Source organism: Vidua chalybeata, chromosome Z, assembly GCF_026979565.1.
Source record: "Vidua chalybeata isolate OUT-0048 chromosome Z, bVidCha1 merged haplotype, whole genome shotgun sequence".
Lineage (NCBI taxonomy): Eukaryota > Metazoa > Chordata > Aves > Passeriformes > Viduidae > Vidua > Vidua chalybeata.
The window spans coordinates 58712609-58737719 of NC_071570.1; the positions used below are offsets into that span (position 1 = coordinate 58712609).

General features: G+C 39.4%; 1 protein-coding gene across 2 annotated transcripts in view; it reads right to left on the reverse strand.

The window, feature by feature from the left end:
• The window catches only part of PTAR1 (protein prenyltransferase alpha subunit repeat containing 1), a 28740-nt gene extending 12443 nt beyond the window's left edge, over positions 1-16297 (reverse strand). For both annotated transcript variants that reach the window (XR_008428772.1, XM_053932773.1), the window contains exons 1-3: positions 15162-16297; positions 11366-11535; positions 4957-5023 (exon numbers count right to left, since the gene is read on the reverse strand). Coding sequence is in view for 1 of the 2 variants with exons in the window: in XM_053932773.1 (XP_053788748.1) it covers positions 4957-5023; positions 11366-11535; positions 15162-15247 (323 nt within the window). In the remaining variant the exon portion in view is untranslated. The remainder of the gene's footprint in view (positions 1-4956; positions 5024-11365; positions 11536-15161) is intronic.
• Positions 16298-25111: the final 8814 nt, after the last annotated feature.

Here is a 25111-nt window from a genome sequence, read left to right on the forward strand (position 1 = left end):
AAATAAATCAGCGTGAATAAAAGTAGTAACCTGAAAACAGAACACAAATCCCAATAACAAATTGCATGGCATTTCCTTTGTATCATAACAGAACTCCACTGTCAAACAACAAGAGTTTAAAAAACCCTTAGTGCATGAATCCATTTTACAACACATACATATGTACTACACATATGCGCACAAAGAACTTTATCTTAATCTGAACACATACAACCCATTGGTTTTCAAACCTACCCAGAAATTACTGAGTCAACTACCTGTAGGGTTACATATATGAAAAAACATCCCTTCTTGAAATTAAGCCCTTGGATCACTGTGTACATGTGGGAATATTCTTACACATAGCACTCTTCCATACTTACTTTTAGTTTTTAAATACCGTTCAAGATACAGTGTCAAGGTTCCCTAAATTTATTTTAAAAAGGGAAGTATTCTCTGCGTGCAGAATGTTTTACAAATTTAACAAAAAGGCTGCAATTGCTCAGTTTACTTAAATGCAAAACAATCTTTGGTTAAAAAAAAGTTGAAAATTTGCCCTGACAAAACTTAATGTTCATCCAACACAACCCTTTCTAGAGTACCTCCCACAGACAGAGCAAAATGAAAATCTGTACTTGGCTTTCTCACCTTCTTTGCACAGAATTCCCTGCCCCTCACCCTCTTCTTTCTAGCTTTATAACTCTTATTGCCTGTCCTGAGCATGTTTGTAGACATCACCCCATCACTGGCTCCTACAAGGGCATTAGTCTTCATATCCTATTCTCCAATCTAGTAGGTAGCAGCTTTGAAGTAAAGATACAGTAAGTTCCAAAGTTACAATCTGTAGAAAGAAATTACACATTTCATTTCATTTAATGACATGTGCAATTACACATTACACATTTCATTTCACATTTTCTGTGAAAAAACTGAGAGTACAAGAAGCAAAAGCAATTTTGGCATGGGTTTGGATTTTGGCTAATAATTTCTGATTCATCATAATGATAGGCATGGCACTAGTAAGTGAGGAGCAGATGATCAACTCTCTGACCAAAAGACCCCAGTGGGAGGGGAGGAAATAGATTCTGGCAAGTTCTGCTATCACATAAGAAGGCAAAACTCTGCAGTCTGACGCAGAAAACATAATGTTGTCCTAAAGTTATGGCCCGAGTCTCACAAACAAATTGACATATTTCCTTTCTGTCAGTATATATTTTCTGTCTGAGTTGGTAATTTTTAGTAGGAAACTGACTCCATCCGGTACTTTGGCTTTGTGTTGGTGTAACTGAAACTTATAACCACAGTCAGAAGCTAATGGTTGCAACACTAACAGTGAGCAAGTATTATTTAAAATTGAAGCAGAGTGGGGAACATATCCTTATGGAATGAATCCTTATAGAAGTTTTGCTTCTGATAGCTACTGGGGCATCTGTTTTTATCTCAACCAAGTTCCAGCATTCTTCAGATTGGATGCTTTTAGATGTTTTTTAACAGGCAGGTCAGATATACCAACCAGAAGTGGCAGACTGATCAGACCATTCTGTGCTAATGCACTCAAATTTGGAAAGCAGACAAAAGAAAGATTCAAGGTCAGCACTGGAGCAGGTGGAACAACTACCTCATTACTGCAATGCAAGAGGTGACATTTTGGTAAAAATTACTTACCACACACACACAATGAAAATACAGCTTAGATTATTGTGATACTTAAAACAAATACATGTACATATTTAACAGAGATTTAGATTACCAGGCCACCTACCTCCCAAAACCTAAACTTTCAGTGAAGAAAGTGCTCTTTCTATATTAAAACATTCACTGTAAGTAAACAGCCTCACACTTATACACTCTTAAACTTCCTCTTTTGCAAAACTGAGGAACAGTACAGACAAGATTCACCTTCACTGCTGCAGCAGAAAAGCTGGTTTTAGCTGTAATGATTTTCAAATAAGAGATTCTCCCATTCACAAAGGACTGCAAGCACTAGTATGACTGAAGTACCATACACTCCCACATAAACCTCTTCTAAGCTCTTTCAAATAACATCCAACTTGGGATATATAATTTCTAGCTCACTTTCTTGCCATGTGGATCATAGATAATGTTTCAGCCTTCAGGATTATAGCTCCATAAAAGATCATCTGGAATAATTTTTACTTGCCTTATGCTAACACCTTTGAAGTCATTTATATCTGAAAGCAAAATGGGACTTTTCAGAGCATCTTGTTACCTAATGTCTTTTCATCAATTGTACATGCTAGGAAGTATAACAGGAAGAACAAAGGCAATTATGAAAATTCCTTTACAATCACCCCATAAAAATTCAGGTCAGTTTAACTTACAAGACTTTTCAACTTCTAAAAACACAGGATAACTGAATTTAGGATCAACAACTGGCGATATCTCTTTTCCCATTCAGTATAACAGGGGTTTCTCTCTCAGTTCCTGGGAAGTGACACACCTACTCTCTAGCAAGTGTTTCTCAGGGTTTAGGATAAATATATATATATATATATATATATATATATACACTGCCCTTCTGTAACTTTCCAATCACTTCTAATTTAAACAAATAAATAAACAACAAATGTATGTAGTAGGCACATTACAACTGTTCAGAATAGCTACAAAGTCAAGGCAGACCTATTCCTAGTTGGCCTAGATAACATGTTTAAAGTTCTGTGATCTCCTGTGCCTCATTAATCAGATACGATTTTCTACGATTGTCAGCTGAGCTGAACTGCCCACTTGTCTTCCACAACAGCATTCAAGTTTTCTGACTGGGCTCTGCAAAGTCCTGTGTCCTTTCCTAGAAAGGGATTTCCTTTTCTCTCTCTTCCAGTTCAGTGCTACTGAGTCAACCACTATCTGTGAAGCTTTCAGCAGAATTTGATATATGAAAAAGGGATTATTCCTGTCTACAATGAAAAAGTCAATAAAGAAGATACAAGAAACACGCTGTGTGCAGGGCTGCTATTCAGTAAACAACTAGAACACTTTATATTTTTTTAGGCTAGAACACTTTTTATTTTTTAGGCTACTTAAGAGTCTATAATGCTTTTTCCCCCTCAAAATAAAGCAGTGAATTAGTGTATGGAGAACGCAAGATGAACCTGGCATGACAAACATCATCTGAGCAACAAGAAACCAATCATCCCACAACAGATCCATCATGTTCTGCAAGCAGAGTGCAAGTCTCATACAATTAGTTCTCAGTTGTGACTATCTCAGGATAAGGATATATCACCAGCATCTGTATAGAACACAGTCAGTCCTCTACTCTGTGATTGATTATGCCAAACATCTGGCTAGCTTGATCTGTAATTTCACAGAGAAGCTGAAATATATGTCAACATAACTAAAGTGCCTCCCCTTCAAAAGAGCAAACTCCCAGTGGAAGCCTAGAACAACGTAGGGTCAGATTCAGCAAGGCAGTTCCTTTGCTAGAATGGGCTTGCTGGCAACCTCCACAGATACTGACTGGCTTGTGTAACAAAATCTCTCTGGATGCTAAACAGAACTTCAAAGACAGACTGACTTGTACATCACTAGTCAATAATCCAGAGAGTAAGGCCAGCTTCCGTAGTAATTTGTGTATTTTGGTAAATCATAAACATCATAAAAGAGAAAATAATCTTCATCCATATTCCTTAGCATTTTTAATTCCACTTACAACTTTGAACTACTCTTCACATGCACATAAAAGCTAACTCTTTCAGCTGTCAGGTACAAAAAAAGCCAGATTGATAAGGATGAATGCATGTGCAATAAAAAAAATTCCACGAAACATAAACCAAAAATCAACTGTAAGTACCATAATATGAGATTACTGTAGCAGCTCTAGTACATATACAAGCTCCTAAGTCCATTTTAACACTTCAAAGCTACTCAAGTTATACATTTTCATGACACTAAACCCTTTGCTATCACATTCATCCCCCTTTTTGAGACCTGAGAGATAGAAAGATACAGAACACAGCAGAATCTTTCAGAACTGTATCAGCAGTGAAAGAACAAAAAAGAAAAAGCTGAATTTGCCACAAGTAGGGCTGACAACTAGACACAGCCATTATCTTTCTAGGTCATTTTGTTAATACACCACCTGCAATAGTGCACTGTAAGTACAGAAGTCCTGTTTTCCATTAATGCACTCCCAGAGACTATCATACTTCTGTCAGCCCTCCAGCCCTCCTGAAACTATAGCTTTTATCGACTGTCTCCAGTCTTCGGTAACAGAAAGAGAATATTCCTCCAACTCTGAAACTTACAAAACAGCTGTAAGATTACAAAATTGTAAATAATTGTTGTTTCTGCACCTCCTGAAGAGCAAGGAGGTAAATTCCTGCTCCTCCTCCATTATGACTCCTGGACAAGTTCTGAAACTTGACCAATGATGAAGCTATGCTAAACCCAGCAGGTACAAGAAAGGAGAGAGGGGGGGGAAATGTGTTTGAAATAAAGGGTAGACACCTTCTCTCCCTCTCTTGCAGTGTATCTACTGAGCCTCAATAGCCTGCACCGGTAATGGCAGCAAACTGAGCTGGAATCTCAAAAGAACTCAAAGACAGGTAAAAATGAGAACAGTGAATACACACAGCAGATATCAGCTGAGCACATTAACTGCAGAAGGAAAGAGGAATGGTAGGTCAGTGGGTCTTATACACCCTGAAAATGTGGTGTAAACATGCCTTCATATGCAGCACTGTAATCATCAGCCTGCAATAAAAAAACCAAACCAAAACCAAAAAACCCAACCAAACAAAAACCCCCAAACAAACAAACCAACCCAACAAAAAGCAAAAAAGGGCAGTCTCAAACTATCTGCAACATTTAGGAAAGAAGAGATTTTTAATATTCTTTCAACACTTCTTAGCTGACAAGTTCTTGCTGCGTCACTAACAACCACTTGAAACAAAGCTTTCAGTTGACTTATGTAAGGCCCAGCTCTTTTGATGGCATTTTCTGAGTGCAACATACCTTACATTCCAAGCAGTGGTGAAGTCGGGGTTCAGCAGTAGCAGGGTACACGTGATATCTATCAGCTCTAAAACGATGGAACAAGAGACATTAAGATTAGTAATGATTTGCACACAGCACTGATCTCTCTGCAGACCTTTACTCCCTCTCATTCCCTCAGTCTCTCTGCTATGAGCTGCTGTACCTCTGTAAAATACTGTTCTTATTCCAGAAATGAGAGAGCATTAATTAATTGTTAATTTAAGAGGAAGCAAGATCTGCCATACCCTCCCTTTCATTATTTAAAATAATGAACTGAGTATGCCCTCAGAAAGGAAAAATCATAATATGAAATCCTTGATTATTCAGTGATTTTAACTAAACACACTATATATGAGAAGCAGAGAATTCTTCAAAGAAAATCCAAAGATTTTAAAATACTAGAGAAAAATAAAAATATACCCTACTATTTTAGAGCAAGTCTGAGCTGCAGATGGCTGCCATATATCATACTGTTACAAAAAATACACACACTATTAAAAAACCTATAGCTAAAAAATAAAACACCACAGCTATGAATGAGGATTACAGAAATACTCCCTATTAAACTGTACAGGAAACACTTTAAATGAAGCACTTCAGAATGAAGTTTTAAGACTAATTCAATAAAAAACCCAAAGCAAAAACCAAAACATTTGCTTGCATCCCTGCATTTAAGCACTGTATACTGTAGATTTATGTATTACACATATTTTTAACTATGTCATAAAACTGGAATGTGACTATACAAGCCTTTACTGTAAATTAAACTTGGCTACATTCTCTCCTAATCACCCTGCATTTAACATACTAATTAGGTCATACTTCAGGTGATTTCCAGCAAATAAGAGGTACTTCATTCCTTGAAGGAAAAAGAAAAGGATGGTATCTCATGCAAACAGATCTCTGGTTACTGCAGTCAATATGATGGCAAAATGAACTGTTAAGAAATTCCACAGTAATGATACATAAATTCAAAACGCAAAGGGACTTGGCTTCACATATCACTGTGTGTCTGATGGATCATTTATGTCCAGCAAAGAAATTTTGTGTTTTCCATTATGTTCTTCCTTATGAGGAACATGCTAAGCCACCATATAATGCAAGGGGTGATGGGGGGCATGGTGGGGAATTCTTTAGTGTACTTGACTTTGCACTAAGCTGTAATGTTTTGAAGTGTCTCAAGGAACGAACTTAACTTTCTATTTTCACAAGTTAAACCTCTCTTTGCTGCCAAGGAATAAATATTTTTCATATATAAAAAAATGCACATTCTTCCTAATTTGCTGCCTGAATGTACAAATATTATTCCTTGGTTTACCCAATTCCTGAACCAGCAAAGTATTTAAATACCCATTTAATTTTATGCCACTGACTATCCCAATTCTTAAGTAATCCCAAGATTACTCACATAAACAAAATCAAACATACATAAAATTAAACATCTGCTAAGTGTTTTGTGGCTACTATTTCAATTTTACATTCAGAAATTAGTTTGGAACATTTACCAAAGCATAATTTTTATAAGGAGGTATAGTTAAAATTGTGGGCTGTGATTGTTTCATGAACATTTTCCATTTTACCTAAAACAATGCTTTTAGTAATTATTAGGTACTACCACTGTACATGTTATATGCACATCAAGCAAAAGTTTATTATAGCCTATTTCAGTTTTTTGAATACTTCTCCTAAAAGCTTTTCAAAGTCAACTTCGAACAACACAGCTTGTTTCATCATGATTTCCAGTTAATATGACCATTCTGGTAATCTCAAAGGTCTGTAACAGCACTCAATCAAGTCCAACTTAAACAGAACTTGTTTGCATTTGTCCATTTGCCCATCACACAGGTGCACTTCATCCTGATTATTATTATTATCAAAGGAAAGATGCAGATAAAAGGAAAATCTCCAAGTAAAATCCAGTTCCTTCATGTCAGTGTTCTTTGATGTAAGTAACAGATGAAGATTCATGAAGTGTGGATTCTGAGCCAGAGATGTGAAATGACAATTTAGTAACCTCTAGACCACTTTTCAATAGAAAAATGGCACAATTTAGTAACCTCTGAGCCACTTTTTATTAGGAAGTCTTATGATGGATCTGGCACACAATGATAGTACTTGCCAACTATTCCCCCTGTGTCAGTAACAAAACCCAACATCTTTTATTTACAATTTAAAAGTACTTTATACTAGATATGTTTCAGGCAAACTACTGCATTATAGGTGCTCAGGCTGAACATGTCCTTTTGCATATTAAAGATTCCCCAGCTGCAAAAGGACAAATAAAACAGTATGGTTTTAGCTCACCTTTAAATATGGTTGCATACAGTTTTTTAGATATTCTGTGAGTAGTTTGTAACAATTTCACAAAATCATCTTGACGTAACACAAATAGTATGCATGTATAAATTTAAAAAATACTGGAGAAAGGATAAAACATATTGTAAAATTTAGATATCTAAACTCAAATAACAGCAGGGGGATCAGTCATGATTCTGGATTCCAAGTATCCAAAAGAAACTGTAATTAAACATCTGTGTCACTAACCTATCAATGAATGACTATAAAGCACCTCCTTCTTCCAGGATCCTGTCAGAAAAAATATCAGACATCTGAAAGCAGACACTTAAATCAGCACCCTGTTCTCTGCTGTTCTATTTTAAATGGCTTACAGTGACTCAAAACAGGAGAGGTGAGTAGAGACTACATCTGCAATCACTGATTATAACAAGCTTCAACAGAAGATACAATTGAGTTCTGAAGTGGTAATAGACAAATCAATTTCTTTACTGGATGCAAAAGAAAACAACTACCCTGATAAATTCCAAGTGTGCACTTTTAATTCTCTCCACCACTGCAGCTCAGTTTCTGCTCAAACCTTTTATCAAATGTGAAACTCAATTATGGTAAAACATACTAAACTCCATTACAAACAGGGTTTGAACATGAAGGACCTGACTGTGTTTTACAGTGGTTACAGAAAACTTCAGCAGACATGAAAATGCTGCAGATCACCTCTTCTCACACATCTGAAACTAGCTTTTGTAAATGAAGAGACAAAACAGAATGGAGTTTCATTTTCAAAAGAAAGCCAGACAAGTTGCAGGCACTAGTCTAAAATCCATGCTACTGCAGTATTCACTGACAGAGTGCTCTGAGCTGCATTTTGAGAGGAAGGGTTGTGCAAAGTTTCACCTGAGGGAAGCAGAGGCCTGCAGACACCATCCCTGTGGCATTGGCAGATGTGACAGCATCACAACAAAGCACCTGCACTGGTGTGACTGGAGCAGGGTGCCAGAACAGAGGTAACGGCTATCAGCTGTCTTCAGACACCCAAAAATGTGACATAGATTTCAATGTTTGTAGTTTGGCTTGAAACAAGAAGTTTTTCTCTGCACAGAAATTTCAATGGGTAGATGTTACAGTAAAACCTGAGACCAAAATGAAGCCACCCAGCTGAAGATCTGCAGTGTAATAACAATATACATCAAAAACTCCTACCTCAGACCTCCAAAAGCACTGCAATGACAACACTGGTGTTGCTAAGATTGCCCGTGCTAGTAGGTTCAACTCCTTAAATGCTAAAGTTTGTATTTAGCTATGTAATTCCATGTATTAAAGTTCTGTTCACTGAATTTTGTAGTCGTCTGCATTACAAATTTCAAATTTGGCATGTCACAATCACCAGTTTCTATGAGAACTGAATAAATCAGCAGCTGGCTGGTAGCAGTGATCAAAAACATCCTGGTCTTAACAGGTCCAACCATAAACCACAAAGACCAAGAAGAAATGGAAGTTACTTATGTTAGCAATACACATCCTCTAGAAAGAGTCTTTTAAAGATGTCTGTTATGAGAAAAAAACATTCAAGAAAATAAATTATGTACAAATAAAAAAATAAAGGGCAATGTAAAATTTTTAAAGTCCACATCATGACATGACATCAACCCTCTAGGAGGAGTGTGGGAAACACAATGACACAAACAATCTGTTAGATAAAAGTAAAACACAATTGATGGGTCTGTCATACCCAGCAACACATGAAAACACTTCAACTTCTTTAAGCTACTCTTTTGAAGGTAATTACTTCTAAGGATCAAGCCAGTGCACTGTTACTCTAACATCACTCAAGGTGTACAGCTAGCACTGGAAGACTCTGTGTTGCCAGGAGAATGGGTTCCTCCTTGTCATGATCTGCCTTGTCTGCCATTTCCAAAATGCTTGCATTATATATCCATATATTTCTAATAAGAAATCAGTGTGTTTAGCAAATCTAGAGCCCACCATCAGGCAGACAACACAAAAGAATGCAACACTCTCTGCCTTAAGAATGCTCCGACTCCAAGATCCACTAAAGACCTCAATCTTCTTTCTCTGTATCTCTCCAAAGGCAAAAGAAGCTTAAGTGCACATTTACAGATCTGACCAACACCACCTGACTGTGCCATACACTACACTTTAATGAGCATCAGTGCATATCTGGCTTCATCCACTTTAAGTGAAACAGAATACAGCAATAAAACACTAAAGAAAAGTAGATATCAAAGGAGAAATGCTACTGGCCACATATTATTACAGACCTACTCTAAAAACTTACCTAGCAGTAACACCAAGTAGTACACCATGTTAGTTATGACTAGGCGCTAGAGTCTGTACCAGATGTATGCTAACATCCCACTATTTAAAACATAATTCTTTAACTCTCTGTTTCATAAAGCAGCCAGGGAAATTGGCTTTGCTACAGCTGCAATCAACACAACTGAATGAATGGTGGCTGTTTGTTTTGCTTCAGGAGGGGAAGACAATCCCACACATGTTGAAGCAAAATGGACACAGTCAGTGCTTTATGGACAGGTTAGTTACAAGTAAACAGAAAAAAATTAAAATATGGTAACAGTCCAAAACTGAAACCCAGCAGCATGTGAGATATTAAAGATCTGAACTCTGTGAATGGTCACAGGGTGCTCTTCAACAGAACATATATCCCTCTTTCTGAGGGCTATGAAAAATACCATAGTAGGTAAAAGATACTAGAAAGAAGTCTCTAAAAGAAAAAAAAAAAAAAAAAAACAAACCAGCAGAAATAAGACACTCAGAAGCCCAGCATAAGAACATCCTCTATTCCAACTGCTACTTAGAAGATACTGCAACAATAAACAAAAAACTTGCTTCATCAACTAGTTACTCATTCTTATTCTAAGAAGGATACTTTATAAGCAGTCAAGTACCTCCTATGTCACACCTGTTCGTAATTCTTTATTTTGATTTTTTTAAAGAACATATACAAAAGAATTTTTCATACAAGTTAAACTAAAAAACAAAACAAAGAGATGAGAAAGGAAATAAAACTTTACAATTATCAAGCTGTAGGGACTAATGATTTCTGGTAGCTCTGCATCTGAAACACACTGCACTCATTTCTTACAGTAGATATATACATCATCCCATTTTTCTTTGACTCAGGAAAACAGGAGAAAATTCCTTCTGAACTAACATCACTTCCTCAAAGAACTCATTGAAGTTGTCTGTCTCTAACCTTTCCAGTTTGGGCAAGAGAGAAAGAAATTTTATTTTCAAATTACCCTAAACTCATTCAAGTTAAGAGGCACAATCCAAAGCCTGCTCTCCTCAGTAACCACCATTTCTTCCAGAACAGGTTAAATTGGCATTAGGAAGGGTAAATGATCCAGACAAGGGCATTGAGTGCACCCTCAGTCAGTTTGGGGATTACACCTCTGTGGGTGGGAGTGATCTACTGGAGGGTAGGAAGGCTCTGCAGGGGGATCTGAACAAGCTGGCGGTCATGAAAGCCGGGGCATCTTGGCTTGGATCACAATGGTGTGGCCAGCAGGACCACATCAGTGACCATCTCCATGTACTCACTGAGACATCAAGGTGCTGGAGTGAACCCAGAGAAGGGCAAATGGAGCACAAGTCTTATAAAGATGAGCTGAGGGAGCTGGAGGTGTTTAGCCTGGAGAAAAGGGGGCTTGGGATAATCTCATTGGTCTCCAAAACTACATAAAATGAGATTGTAGCCAGGTGAATGTCAGTCTATCTTCACAGGTAACAAACAACAGGATGAGAGAAAATGGTCTCAGGCTGTGCCGGGTGAGATTTAGGTTAGACGTGAGGAAAGATTTCTTCACTGAAAGCATTGTCAAAATTGAAACAGGCTGTCCAGGAAGTGGTAGAGTCACCATCCCTAGAGGTATTTTGGAAGTCATGTAAACACAGCACTTAGGAACACGGTTTAGTGCTGGACTTGGCAGTGTCAGGTTATGGCTGGACTCTGATCTTAAAGCTCTTTTCCAAACTAAATTATTTTAGGATAAGTAAGAAATGTGTACTAAAGATCACATCATATACTCTTCTCCAACTCAGAACTTACCATCCTTGTTCAGCCACTGTTTTCTCTGTCTGTAGAGGAGAAGTTTATTGTGGACATATGGCAAAAGAAACTTCACACACCAGCTCTCCACACCAAGCTTGTTTTCTACCAGGACAATAGGGCTCCGGTTATATCTGGCTTCAGGGCAGGGTATTAATCCAATTTCATCTCTTAAAAAACAGAAAGAAATATAATTAAGCTTATTTCAAGTAGGTAACAATTATTTTTCTCAATACAGAAATGCAATGGCTGGCAATGCTTCCCAACCAAACATTCCCCCATACTTTTTCCTTGTCTTTGCTGAAATCTGTAATCAGAAAAGTTTTATTTGATTTTCACAAAGATATGAAATGATGAAGGCCCCATTTTTTCTGTTTTTAGACTACTACCCAATCAGTTTAACTCAGCTTAATCAACATGAGCAGCCCTGGTTTTGCAATAAATACACAACAGAGCTGTAACTGCTGTTTCGGCAAGAGAAACAGAACATGCTAACTAGTACAGGCACCTGACTGACCAAAAGCTACCCAGGTGTGCTCTGCACCAGGTGCTCTGAAACTAAGAATCACACAGAAGAATATGCTCACTTCCACATGTCCCATTTTTCACTGTCCTATGCAAGGCAGGATGATCAACAGGGGGAAGATTTGAGACACAGAGGCCAGTCTGATTAGATGACAACTCTGTACAAGAAATTTAAGCCTTTAAAACAACAACGACAAACATGACCATTTGTACCAGCAAACAAAGCAGAAGAGACTCAGTTGTTCAGTTTCAATGGGTCATACCATATTTTACTTTTTGTCAGATTTTTCTAGCATGCTGAATAGCAGCTTTGGCAGCTTCTTAGAAATAAACACAGCTTATCAAGGATTCACACCTGTTTAGACATAAAGCAACATTATTTTCTTTCGAATATGCATAATTTCTCCACCAACTCCCATTCAATGGAAAAAAATTGTTGCTAAAGAGGAAAATCCTCATATCTCACGCAGGATAAAAAAGATTTTTTGCTATCTCATAAAACATTTTTCCATCTTAAGTCTTCTTAATACAAGATTTACAGATATACGGCAAGTGTCAGCTCCTAAACCCCAACTCAATTATCTTAAATAAAATTTATTACTGGGTACTCTGAGTGTGCTGATTTAGTTCTCTGTCCTCACTGGACTATTACTGAGATAATCAAAAGCGACACAGTATGCTTGTTTAAGAATGCATTTGCTTATTCAGAGAACAGATTTGATCTTCCATACATCACAAGCTGCAAAAAACAGGTAAGGTGAACTCAAGGTAAAACACTTGCAAATCACATGGCTCTGTCTCCAAACACACACGCAGGTCCCTTTTGTTTCCCCAGTCAGCTGAGAAGAGAGAGAAGAAAAAAGCATTCCTCTACCCCAGTAAAAGCAAGAAATGGGTATCAAACCGAGAACCTTATATATTCTGCTCTATTTAACACAAGCTAAGCTCTTCAAGAAGCAAGATTAAACTTAAAATGACATTCCAGTCTGCTTCTTTCAACACAGTGTCTTAACAGCCTGAAGTTTGTATGTATCGCTGGTCTTTCTTTTATGAATGCTAAACCCAGTCCTTGGCAAAATGTTGCCTGGCCTTGCACACAGGGACATGAAAGTCTCCAAAAGCAACGAAGACGCAGTCAGACACTGCTTGGCTAATTAACTCTCTGAATTAACATAGGAACCTACCAGCTGTAACTCACAAACAGTATACCAAAGGCAAACAGCAAGCAGAGGAAAAAAAAACCCACAAAACAAATGTCCACACCTTTACTTATTACCAAATGGAAGAAGTCTGACTTGGGTGAACTAAGTTTCACAATACTGCTTTGAACACACCAAAATGACAGACAGGTAGAGTTTGCACAAAGCTGACAAGTGGGTAGGTGTACCCACTTGTGCTGGAAAAGAGGTGAGTATGGGACAAAAGTATGGTAAGTAAACAGGAACATTATGCATGTAGCAGAATCCCTATTTTCAGTGAAGCTAGGCAGTTCCCATGTAAAATAATTCAAACCTGGATCTGCAACACGTTGAATTCAGGATATCACCTGTCAGGAACTGCAGCTGGCCAGCACCAGAAGACAAGATGAAGATATGAAAACACCTGGCCAGCAGAGCTACAGCCTGGTGCTCCTGAGGCACAGAGGCACCACAGCAAAGGGCTCACAGCCTACATTGGCCTGAAGAGTCCCATTTCAAGTATTTTCAACCACTTCACAAATCTAGCAGACAAGACTATTACTTTTTCTATTTTGAGAGATAAAGTAGCAGCAGCTTGTGCTTTTTCATTTGAAGCATGTCACAGTGCATCAGTCTCAGTATGCACAGCTCTTGCAGCCTACTTTCATCTCTGAGATTGCATCTATGAAAGGAAATTACAATAGCAGCAAATTCTTCAAAAACACCATCTCCAAGTTTGCTACCAATAAAGAATCCTGGCAGAGGAGTGGGAACTATGAAAAAACCAGAACATTCATTCATAAATACTGGCCATTTACAGCACATTATGCTTCACATCCTAAAAATGAAGCTTCAAGGCAAAACACAGCCTTTTTTTAAACAGCATCCATATGCTGCATTTTAAAACCTGGCCACCCACCAAATTGCTTACTACGTTTGGAGAAACATGAGGGTATTTACTTTAATCTTTTCTTGTTAAGCAAAAGGATAAATTAAGTGACATAGAATTTTCCTATGCCATTGTTTAGCTTATCACTTTCTGGAACAGATTAATAGGTCACTACCTCAGAGACTGCAGTTTCCACCTGACATAAATACACTTCACTTAAATTAGGAAGTTTTTATTCCTTATGTGCTACCTTATTTGCCATAACCAACATGAAGCTTGCATATAGATTGAAAGATAATTCTGTAGTTTGTGTCTTAAAGGCTGGGGAAACATTCTGTGAAACAGAAGTACAGAGGGCACTTAAAACAGGGTCTCAAGGCTGGTCAACAACACTGAAAAATAAAACAGACCATCTGCCCCCAGATTGCTGGATAAATCTGATTGTCATAAGATAACAATTACTGTGGTTTGCATTTTCATAGTCATTCTGGCTTCCTCAAACCAACACACAATGAAAAGCAGTGGCATTTCTACCAACAGATACGGATTTGAAGGTGGTGCATCCATCACACTGCTCTGTTTCTGCAAAAGTGCAATTCAGGAGGCTTCAGTCCTAAGCTTTGTTCCCACCAGCATCAGTGCTCTGCTCCAGGCAGACACAGAACCCGCTGCCTCCTGTGGGGCTCGGCAGGGCTGGCCCATCCGCAGGCAGGCTCAGCCCCATACCGAGTCCCCGATGGGTTTAATCCTGCCAAACACCGAGTTCAGAGAGAGCTCATTAACAACTTTTCTTTGAAAATGTATCTGTCTGCGGACCCCTGGCTGGTTTCCATGACGCGCTGCGTTTTACCGGGGGGGCGGTTGTGGCCGCCGGGCTGCGGCCGCGGCCACACCAGTCGCCACGGCTCAGGCTCCCGGAGCGAGTCCAGGGGAAGCCGCGGCGGCAGGAGAGCACCGAGGACAGGGACACGGCTCCCCGCCCCAAGCAGGCACAAATGCCACCGCGGCCGCCCGGAGCCGACCCTCTCGCTCGGAGGAGACCTGGCTAGTCCCCGCGGCCGCTCACGGCGTGACCTTGGGCCCGGGCCCGGCCCCAGCCGGCCGCGCCGGGACCCACACCCCGCCCGCCGGGGGCCGCGGAGCGCGCACGGACCGGAGTGCAGGCAGCTCTCCCTCCGTGCCGCCCAGCCGCGGCCGCACTCACATGTGTGGGTTCCGCTGGAAGGCGTTGCGGATGTCCTTCACGACCCGCTGTACCAGCACCGCCACCTCCTCCGGCGACTCGGCCATGTTCCCACAGGCGGCGGCGGGAGCGCTTCCGGGGCAGCGCGGCCGCAGCGGGCGCGGGGCGGTGCCCGGGCGCGGCCAGAGGCGCCCGGTGCTCAGACGTTATTCAATCGCTCCGTGCGTTTGTTGTGTCAGAAATCGCGCTAGGCCGCGTAGCTTTGAAAGATAAGCGTTGTGCTTATAGCTTCTCTTGACTGCCAGCAGACATGGGAGCGCTTGTCTTCAAGGCGGAATGCGAAGAGGCGACTGTAATTCTGGACCGTAACTTATGTATTTGCTTGTCAGTAGAAATTGTATGCAATGTATTTACAAAGCATTAACCGTGCGTAGTTGATTTGTTTCTAATTTGAAAGCTTGCAATGTCGTCATCATCTGCTTCATCATTGCCTTCCCCCCCCCGCGGCAAGAGGCCTAGTAGACCCTTCCTATTCTCCTTAAAAAAGAAAATAAAATAAAATGGCATATGGGACATATTGTGGGGCCTTCTGAGACCCAATTTTGAAGAATTAAGAATTTTAGGAAAGCTAAGATGATAAATTAGATGTTGCTGAGTTAGCAAAAGTAGATAAATAGGCTCTGCTCAATCTTAGACAAGATGTCCAGGATCTAGTAACTCATTGTTTGTCAACTTTATGTTGGGTAGCTGCACTTATGAAAAACAGAATGTGATAAACAGATTTCAGGGACACAAAAACAGTTGCAGACTTCCCGTACTTGAGGAATCCATTGAACACAGGAAAACTGCAGGATTCATTTGTCACGTATGCACTGCAAAGGTAGAAAGGTCAGAATGAAAAAGACTTTTTTTACTTCTTCATTTTGGAGACCCCTCCCCAAAAAGGACCCCCGACTCATTTCAGGGAACAAAACTACGCATGCTTAATAGCCTTTTTGCCAATTAGCATACTGGAGCAGAGGAAGTGACAGGGATATGAAAATGCATTCATACTTCGTGTATTCAAGACTTCTGTAAATAAAAGGGCTTTGTAATACCTGTGATTTTTGCAGTCCGCATTAGGGAATTATCCCACGTACTGCCCGGCCCGTTGCAATAAACATACACTTTCTAACTGTAGACTCTTAGAGAGTTTTTGTCCATCTCAGTTGGATATCAATATTAGATCGATATTCATATTTTAGTAAATCACTTCTTAATAGCCAATATATTAAGTGGAAAAAATCAGACTAAATAATGTTGGCTTCGGGGAATTTTGTCTCTGCTGTTCCAGGTTTTCAGTCACTTCGTAGAATGTATAGACACTGTTTTTATGAGTGTGGTGTCTAAATTTGTTGAAGCAAACTGATACATTCTGGATGTCAAATAGGCAAAAATACAAATATGAGGAAAAGTGTTGCAACACTTGGTGACCATTGGGCGATATTTTTAGCTGAAAAATACAAACTGTTTTTTCAAAATAGCTTAGATTACTGTGTTCAGCATAACCCGGAATTTTTAATTTTTGCCTATTTGCCTTGCAGGAAAGGACTAAGTTGGTTTTATGTGATGGACAGTATACCTTTTCTGACTCACTGCCTGCTGACTTTGTCCTGTGCAATTTGTTTGTTCAGTCTGGGAACACAGTAACTGAAATAGTTCTAGCTATGAGGTTGGTTTGAGTTGGGTTTTTGTTGTTGGAATTCTGTTAAGAGGTTTTGGTGAATTAGACCTAAATTAAACAACTTTCAGATGTCATTAATCATGACAAAAATACTCTGTGGATTAAAAGCTGAATTTTTGTGTTTGTGATGGGTTGGGGTTTTGGTGGTTTTTTGGTTTTAGTATTGGGTAAAAGTGAAAGTCAACCATAACAATGCAAAGTTCTTAAAGTACTGAAAATTGATATAAAACTACTAACGTACTTAAAGGTTGCAAAGTAGTTATTTAGAATTGTTCAGTCAACTGACAATATACTGTCTATGACTTCATGCATACCTTTTAAATAGGAATGAATATTAAATTGCTATTCCCATTTAAATGTCATAATAAAATTTATTTTAATTTTACATCTTAGCAATTATATATGTTGTCAAAGCTTGTAAGGTGTTAATATTGCACATGATACTTTATAGTAGCTTCTGGGAGTGATTATTGAATTGTCACCCAAGAATGCTTACTTGCTGTAATTTTGGGGAAATTATAATAATTTATTTCAGAAAATACTCTTTTGTTACATTTCACATAGGGCATAAACTGTAGAAAATAGACTGTAATTAAATAGTCAGGAATTATCTTTCTGTTACATGCAGAAATTTCCCTGAGTAGTCCATTCCTATGTCATCTGCGGCAGTCTCAAAAGTATTGGAAACTATTTGCTTGAGGATTTCTTCTCTCATGGGTACAGAATAATATGTCCTTCTAACTATCTAAAGTGATATAACAAACTCCTAGTGCATTAAAATTGCCTTAATAAATGCCTAAAAGGTTAAAACTTTGCAATTTAGATCCACTTCACCAAGTGTGAAATGTAGTTGTTAATTTGTTCATGGGCACCTTCACAAAATGAGTAAAAATCTTGGCTTGTTTCTGTGCCCCCCAACAATGTTAATTTGTTAGAGCTTTATAGACAAGTCCAACTGAGTTCAATGCAATTGATTTCAGTATTAAATTTTTTGTGAAAGTGTCTCACAGCTGGTACTAGTTGTTCCTCCTTTGTGAGAGTGAAAACAATTGCATGGGGAAATGGGCACATCAGTCTTAGTGATTTCCCATGGCCTAATATTTTTCTAAGTAGATCGCATTGCATGGCCAACACGAGTGAAAGTGTATCACCACTGTCCTTGCTTTTCTATTTATTAAAAAGATTGTTTGAAATTTTGACAGGCATGGTACAAATGCAGGAGTTCGCAGCACATTTTTTCATATAATGAAAAGCATGAGTCTTCAGATTTTTCAGTGATGGTTCTTTAACATCAGGGAACGTGGTGGGTGCATGTATGGTTTTATAACATTTATAACCATTGTGCTTGTGTTTGCTTCTTGGGTTAGCAGACAGAAAGATTTCTGCTGTTTGCAACAGATGCACCTGCGGTGACTGAGCTAACAGTACTTTGGTTCAGGCCGTGCTGACAAACAGGCTTGGCTGAGATCAGCCCTGATGTGCAAACCCAGCCAGCTTGTGGGAGGTCACATCTTATTGGGGACTAGTGCCTGAGCCAGAACTGCAGTGCCTTGTCTGGTATGGAACTGGGTGGAATGAAGAATTGCCACATTTTACACCTGCACACACACCAAAGGGGTGTTTGACTGCAAGGCTGTCACTTCTCACTACAAGTGTCTACAGCCACCAGAGCCCACTGAGCTCTTCAGCACTGAGAAGTCTTGGGCAGGGATGCTTCTCAGGGTTACCTCTCAAGAGTGACAGATTGCCTTACCCAGCATTTGATGTCTACAATGGGGGATGATACAAAAAGGTCTAAAACTGTATTGTAGACAAGCCAATTATTTGTCATGCAGTACAATTGCAAACATTATATTAATTAATTATTTAGTTAATTATATTAACTAAATGTGGTAGCAGAGAGGATTGGAAAATACTATTAAAAATAATACTGGTTTTTAGCCTTTATCCTGAAACTGGAGAATGTCTCACTCTGGCTTTCCAAATATGTGACTTGTACTTTTTTTAACCTTTCTTCTTGCCATGCTTTGGCACTAGGAGGCTGACCTCAAAAGACTAGGATATAAATGAGATTCTTTTCAATGTATTTGATACAAGGAAATACAGAAGAAGCAACTGTGCCACCTCATTTGTTATAGCTCAGAAACTGAAGTGCACACATCTGTGAGGTCTGTTTATAGCTTTAACTAATAACACCTGCATCTTCATGTCCTTTAGGTTTAGTTTATTCAGCAAACATAACATTTAAATGTGCATTTTCCATTGAGAAGGTTAAATGCAAATTCAATTAAAGTAGGTAGCTTTTCCTCTTTGTATAACAGACTAAATATACATTCACTCTATGAATAATCTTTTTTTTTAATGTGTGTACAGAAAACAAGGTTTTTCAAATGTAGTAGGCATGGCTGTGTATTTTTCTGGGTCAGATCTGATGGCTCATAGGAATGTCACTAAGGCAAAATGAGAAATATGTATGTATCATTCCATGCTGGCTTTATTTCTCTGCTTCTACTGGAGAGAAATACAGTTCAGTTATGCTAAACAAAAGCATTCATAGAGAAATCTTTCTCCAAGGAACTGTAGTCAGCTGGGCTGCAGTTTCCACAACAACAACACCTCAAGACTATCTTGGCTTTTTTCTTCTGAGTTACTTGGTGGCTCTCCTAAGGTCAGTGAATTAAGGTATCAGGTGAAAGCCAGTACAGTTAGACGTATTAGACACGTTTTTATTAATGAAACCAAACCAGTTCAGCAGCCTAACTCTAAAGTAAAACATATTTTGATTCATTATCACCTATACATTTTACATTTTTTGCTAGAAAACTTTATGTAAACGAGCTGTCATTTTTATTAAGTTGACTACAAAGGTGTGTTATGTAATGATGTTCTTATTTTTAGAAGCATTTATATATCTGAAGTACAATAATTCAAAAGTGTCAGGCTTCTACGATTTCTGAAGTGTTTTCTGTGAAAAACTAAGATTCAAGAGCATTCTTAGAATAGAATCAAGAAGAGACTAGACTTGTACATCAGGTGTGTGTAGGACTTGCCCCTGCTTGTCTTCACAAACCCAGTTCCATTAATACTCACATGGATGCAAAGTAAATTCATCTACTTGTGAGAATATGTCCTAACCCAACTTTTATTTTGAAGTCATGTAACTTACTGTGTTTGGGTTTGCTTATGTTTATCTGAGTGTTAAAGCCGTCACACAGATTAGTAATATAGTAAATATGAAGGATATTAGTGAACCTTCTGTCGGTGCAAGATGTTTCCAAAGTGACAGATTCTGTGTTGCACTGAACTGTGTAATGAATGTGACAAACTTTCCACACATTAAAAAACAATGCTGTAAATGTCTGCTTAAAATACTGAACACTACTTAAAACTATTCCTTAGCAACACTGTCATTCTTTACAGAAGACAAGTGTTTAAACCAAATAATAATGGAATTATTTTATTCTTACTTAGACTTAGTGATCTGACATACTTACTGTCATTTTATACAATTAATACAGTGGTTATCCATGCCTAAACTTCTTATGAAACATCTTCCTGTTCCCAAGTGTTAGGAAAATGTGGTAGGAATATGTGAGTGGTGCTAAAGTGTAGTGGGGGAGCCCTTTAATTTTGTTTCATTTAATTGAGATGATGTCACAGTTGTTTTGACTTCACTTCTCATGCGAGACTGAAAGCCCCATTTCAGTTTAATTATCTGACTCATAGAAAAAGCACTTAATACTCATTGCAGAAAGGAGAGGTTAGAAGTTTCTCAAGTCCAGGACAAACAGAGATAGCACTTGGATTTCTAATGCGTAGTATTTCCTGCATTCCTTTTGTGGTAAATCACAGCAATACAGTGCCATTTCTAAATGCAAAAAAAGAAGAAACAGCTGTGTTCTGCTGGAACAGCAGTTCTTACTGCAGTTGTAGTAAACTGATTAATATTAGAACTTGACCTCGTTCTCCCACCCTTTTAGTACTGTGGCTTAACCGTGTTATGAGGCTGTGGTTTTGGAGTAACTCCTCAGTGCTTGCTTTGAGCAGCAGTCACTCCAGGGAAGATACTAAACGATATTTTAATGTAATCTGAAGGGGAAAAAAAGGATTAAAAATGCAAAGGCTTATATGATAAAAAGCGCTTGCACTTCATTTATTTTGTTTTAACGTCCTGAGTTTGGCTGTAGCTGCAGGAAAATGATTGTATAGGAAGGCAGGAACGATTTACAGGATTAGCACGGGAGCGGGTCCTGGAGCTCGGCCGGGGACAGCAGGGGGCGCGGTGACATTATCCTTATCCTGGCGCTTCGGTGACGGAACCCACCTGCGTCTGCGGGGATCGAAGGAAGGAAGTTGCGGAAGGAAGTTGCGGAAGGAAGTTGCGGAAGGAAGGAAGGAAGGAAGTTGCGGAAGGAAGGAAGTTGCGGAAGGAAGGAAGGAAGTTGCGGAAGGAAGGAAGTTGCGGAAGGAAGTTGCGGAAGGAAGGAAGTTGCGGAAGGAAGTTGCGGAAGGAAGTTGCGGAAGGAAGTTGCGGAAGGAAGGAAGGAAGTTGCGGAAGGAAGTTGCGGAAGGAAGTTGCGGAAGGAAGGAAGGAAGGAAGGAAGGAAGGAAGGAAGGAAGGAAGGAAGGAAGGAAGGAAGGAAGGAAGGAAGGAAGGAAGGAAGGAAGGAAGGAAGGAAGGAAGGAAGGAAGGAAGGAAGGAAGGAAGGAAGGAAGGAAGGAAGGAAGGAAGGAAGGAAGTTGCGGAAGGAAGGAAGGAAGTTGCGGAAGGAAGGAAGTTGCGGAAGGAAGGAAGTTGCGGAAGGAAGTTGCGGAAGGAAGTTGCGGAAGGAAGGAAGGAAGGAAGGAAGGAAGGAAGGAAGGAAGGAAGGAAGGAAGGAAGGAAGGAAGGAAGGAAGGAAGGAAGGAAGGAAGGAAGGAAGGAAGGAAGGAAGGAAGGAAGGAAGGAAGGAAGGAAGGAAGGAAGGAAGGAAGGAAGGAAGGAAGGAAGGAAGGAAGGAAGGAAGGAAGGAAGGAAGGAAGGAAGGAAGGAAGGAAGGATTCTTTCTCTGTGGCTGTGTCAAGAAAATGCTGTGGCTGAAACACACTCATGCTGTCTAGAGTACTACCTTAGGATTTTGAGGATGGAATGATGTTTTAATCCTAATCCTAAAACCAAAACAACATAAACACATGCAGTAGTTTACATACTGCCTAGACTCAGTCCTGTATTAAAAAAAAAATTACTCCACCTTTCTCTACACCAAATAGCTTTGCTTGTAGACTTGTTTGCTAATGGATAAAGCAGTGATGAAGATGGTATTTGAAGTCCTCAAGTGTTTAGGAACTGTATGTTTGTAAGGGAATACTTAGTTAACAGTGATGAATCCCATAATGAGTGGACCTGAGTCTGCCCCCTTCCCCGATGGTCTTCACCTAAAGTAACAATGGAATTTGGTGTGTATTATTGCACTGAGTCATGAGATAGGATAAGCACAATGTATAATAAAAGGTCACATGTGGTTGTGGAGGGCTGTCCCAGAAACAGTAAGCTCACAGCAGCCGCTCTAGTGTGAGAAGGCAATAAAAGAGCAACAAATGGCAAAGAGGTGGGTAATGTAATGTATTTTAGGGGCTGTTGCTGTACTGCTTCATGGTCTAGTAACCTTCCAGTGGAAAATTTATTTTGTAGCATTGCAGGAAGTAATAAAATAAACTCCCCATGTCTTCTTGAGTACAGAAACTTTTATCTTTGAGCTCATGAACTGACAGTTGGCTGCTCAGTGGTGAAGAATAAGAGGTTTGTTGAACTTGGACAAGACCTCTGTAAGCTATCTGGTCCAACCCCCTATTCAGTCAGGGCCACTAAGAGCTGGGTGCCCAGGACCATATCCAGATGACTTCTGAATATTGACTCCAGAGCCTCCCTGGGAACCCTGTGTCAATGCTGAGTCACCCTCACAGTGATAAAGGGTGACAGCTGTTTGTAGGGAATTGTCTGTGTTTTAGTGTGTGCCCATCATCTCTGGCCCTGTCACTGGGCTTGTCTAGAAAGAGTGTGTCTCCCTTCTCTGTGTGCACTCCTTCAGGAGTGCACTCCCTTCACGTTAATAAGATCCCCCTGAGCCTTCTCAAAGCTCTGGGCTGAACAGCCCCAGGTCTCTCAGACTCTCCTCAAAGGAGCAGTGCTCTGATCCCTTCATGATCTCTGCAGCCCTTGCTTGACTCTCTCCAGTATGTCCACGTCTCTTGTGTCTGGGGAGCCCAGAACTGAACCAGTACCTGAGTGTGGCATCACCAGAGATCAGTTAAGGGACAGGATCACTTCTTTTCGCCTGCCAGCAGCACTGCTCCTCATGCAGCCCAGGATGCTCTTGGTGGGGCTTTTTGCCACAAGGGCAGACTGCTGGCCCATGGTCAGTTTGGTGTCTGTGGGACTCCCAAGTGCTTTCTGTAAAGCTGCTTCCCAGCTGGGCAGCCTCCAGAATGTGGTGGTGCCAGGGGCTGTTCACTCATGCAGGACTGTGCAATTCTGGTTGAACCTCATGAGGTTTCTGTCAGCCTATTGCTCTGGCATGCTTTGTGAAGAATGTATAGATTTTTTCAGAAAAGGTGATAAAATTTTAAAAATAATTCTAGAAGTAAACGTTACAGCATTTTCCATAATAATTCCACTAGATTTTGTATCACTGTGCCAGAAGATAACTGTGAGAGTTTTCTTTCACTTCCCTGCACACTTGAATCATCACTTATCAAGCTCACCTTTCTCAGCCTATTATCATTATGTAATATAAGAAAATTATATTTAAGACTTCTAAAAGTCCACACTAATGGAATGAGGACTTAATGTGTTATTTCTGGTACCATAATGAACATTTATCTCTGTGTGTGACACAGAACTCTGAACTGGACCTCTAAAATAATAATTTGTAGCATGATGAACTGGAACAGCCTCTTCAGTCTGGTGTTTGAAGAACTTAATTTTTAGGATTTTCCCCTCTTCAACACAGGCCTTTAATCCCTGCTCTAAAGCCATGCTGATGGAAGGGGTCTGATGGGGAAGAAAATGCATATGGCCTGAAAATATGTATAACACTATATGATGCAAATATGATTAAAATGTAATCTGTCTGTCAAATAAAAATCTTTCTCTATATATAGAGAAGTTGCAAGGAGGGACTGTTGAAAAACTATTTAAATAGTAAATGAGATAATGCATGCTTAAGATGATACTGCTTAATTTGCTTTGCAGATTTTTATGCCATTTTTTCGCTGTGGAAAGGAAGAGGAACAATATTTTGTGACAGATTTGTGTTATTAAGTCTTCAGCAACAACCTTCCCTGAATGCAGAAATACTGTGAACTTCCAAAAAATTCCTGCAAAACTGTTTGATTCATATCAGTTTTCTATTAATTGTTTACTATTTAAACATTTCTTCATAACAGATGAAATGCAGTAAGTCTGGAATCTCAAACTAAGAGTGATTGATTTTCAGGAAACTGACAGAATGTCTTTTACACTCTGTAGCTGTTTTCTCAGGCTGTCATCCAGGTCACTTTAAAATACTAATGATTTTACTTTTTATTATTTCAGGTAAAGAATATTACAGATCTGTATGGTGTAATATATTCATAGCAGAGAAAAATGTTTGGGAAGATTGTAAGAAACTTCCGGACAACATAGCTCAGAGTTGCTTTTATTCTGCTCTTGATTGTCAGTATGTCAAGTTTGCCTTCCAGGATTGGAAATAAAGCAGTAAAAGGATGTTGACTTCCAAACTGATTCCCCAAGATATTTATCCTAGAAAAGCACAGGTGGAATGTAGAAAGGCTGTTTAAATGAAAGCTCAGATGCTAGAGGACACAGTGTATCTAACAGAGGGAGGGCCTGTGTATATATTTTACTCCTTTTATGGTTTTCTCCTCCTTTGATCTTTAGTTTCAAATATAGCTGAGGATAGCCAAACTCCACAACTGGATGTAAGCCATCAGGTGCTCTGGTGCAACTCTTGACAGAGATGATTTAGTACATGCAATAACTAATGACTTAGTGTTGCATTTTACATATAAAGGTGTGATTTATTTTTCTTCTTTGTCCTCCCGTTTTGTAATTTTTCAGTAGGCAAATGTTGAAGGACAGTTTTCAGTCATCTCTGCAAATGCACTTAAAATACAGGACTTTAAAAAAGGCTGACAGAGTTGTTCACTCTGGTAAAACAGGTGGTGGGCAATATGTGTTAGTGCCACCTGAAACAAAGAGTTTTACTCT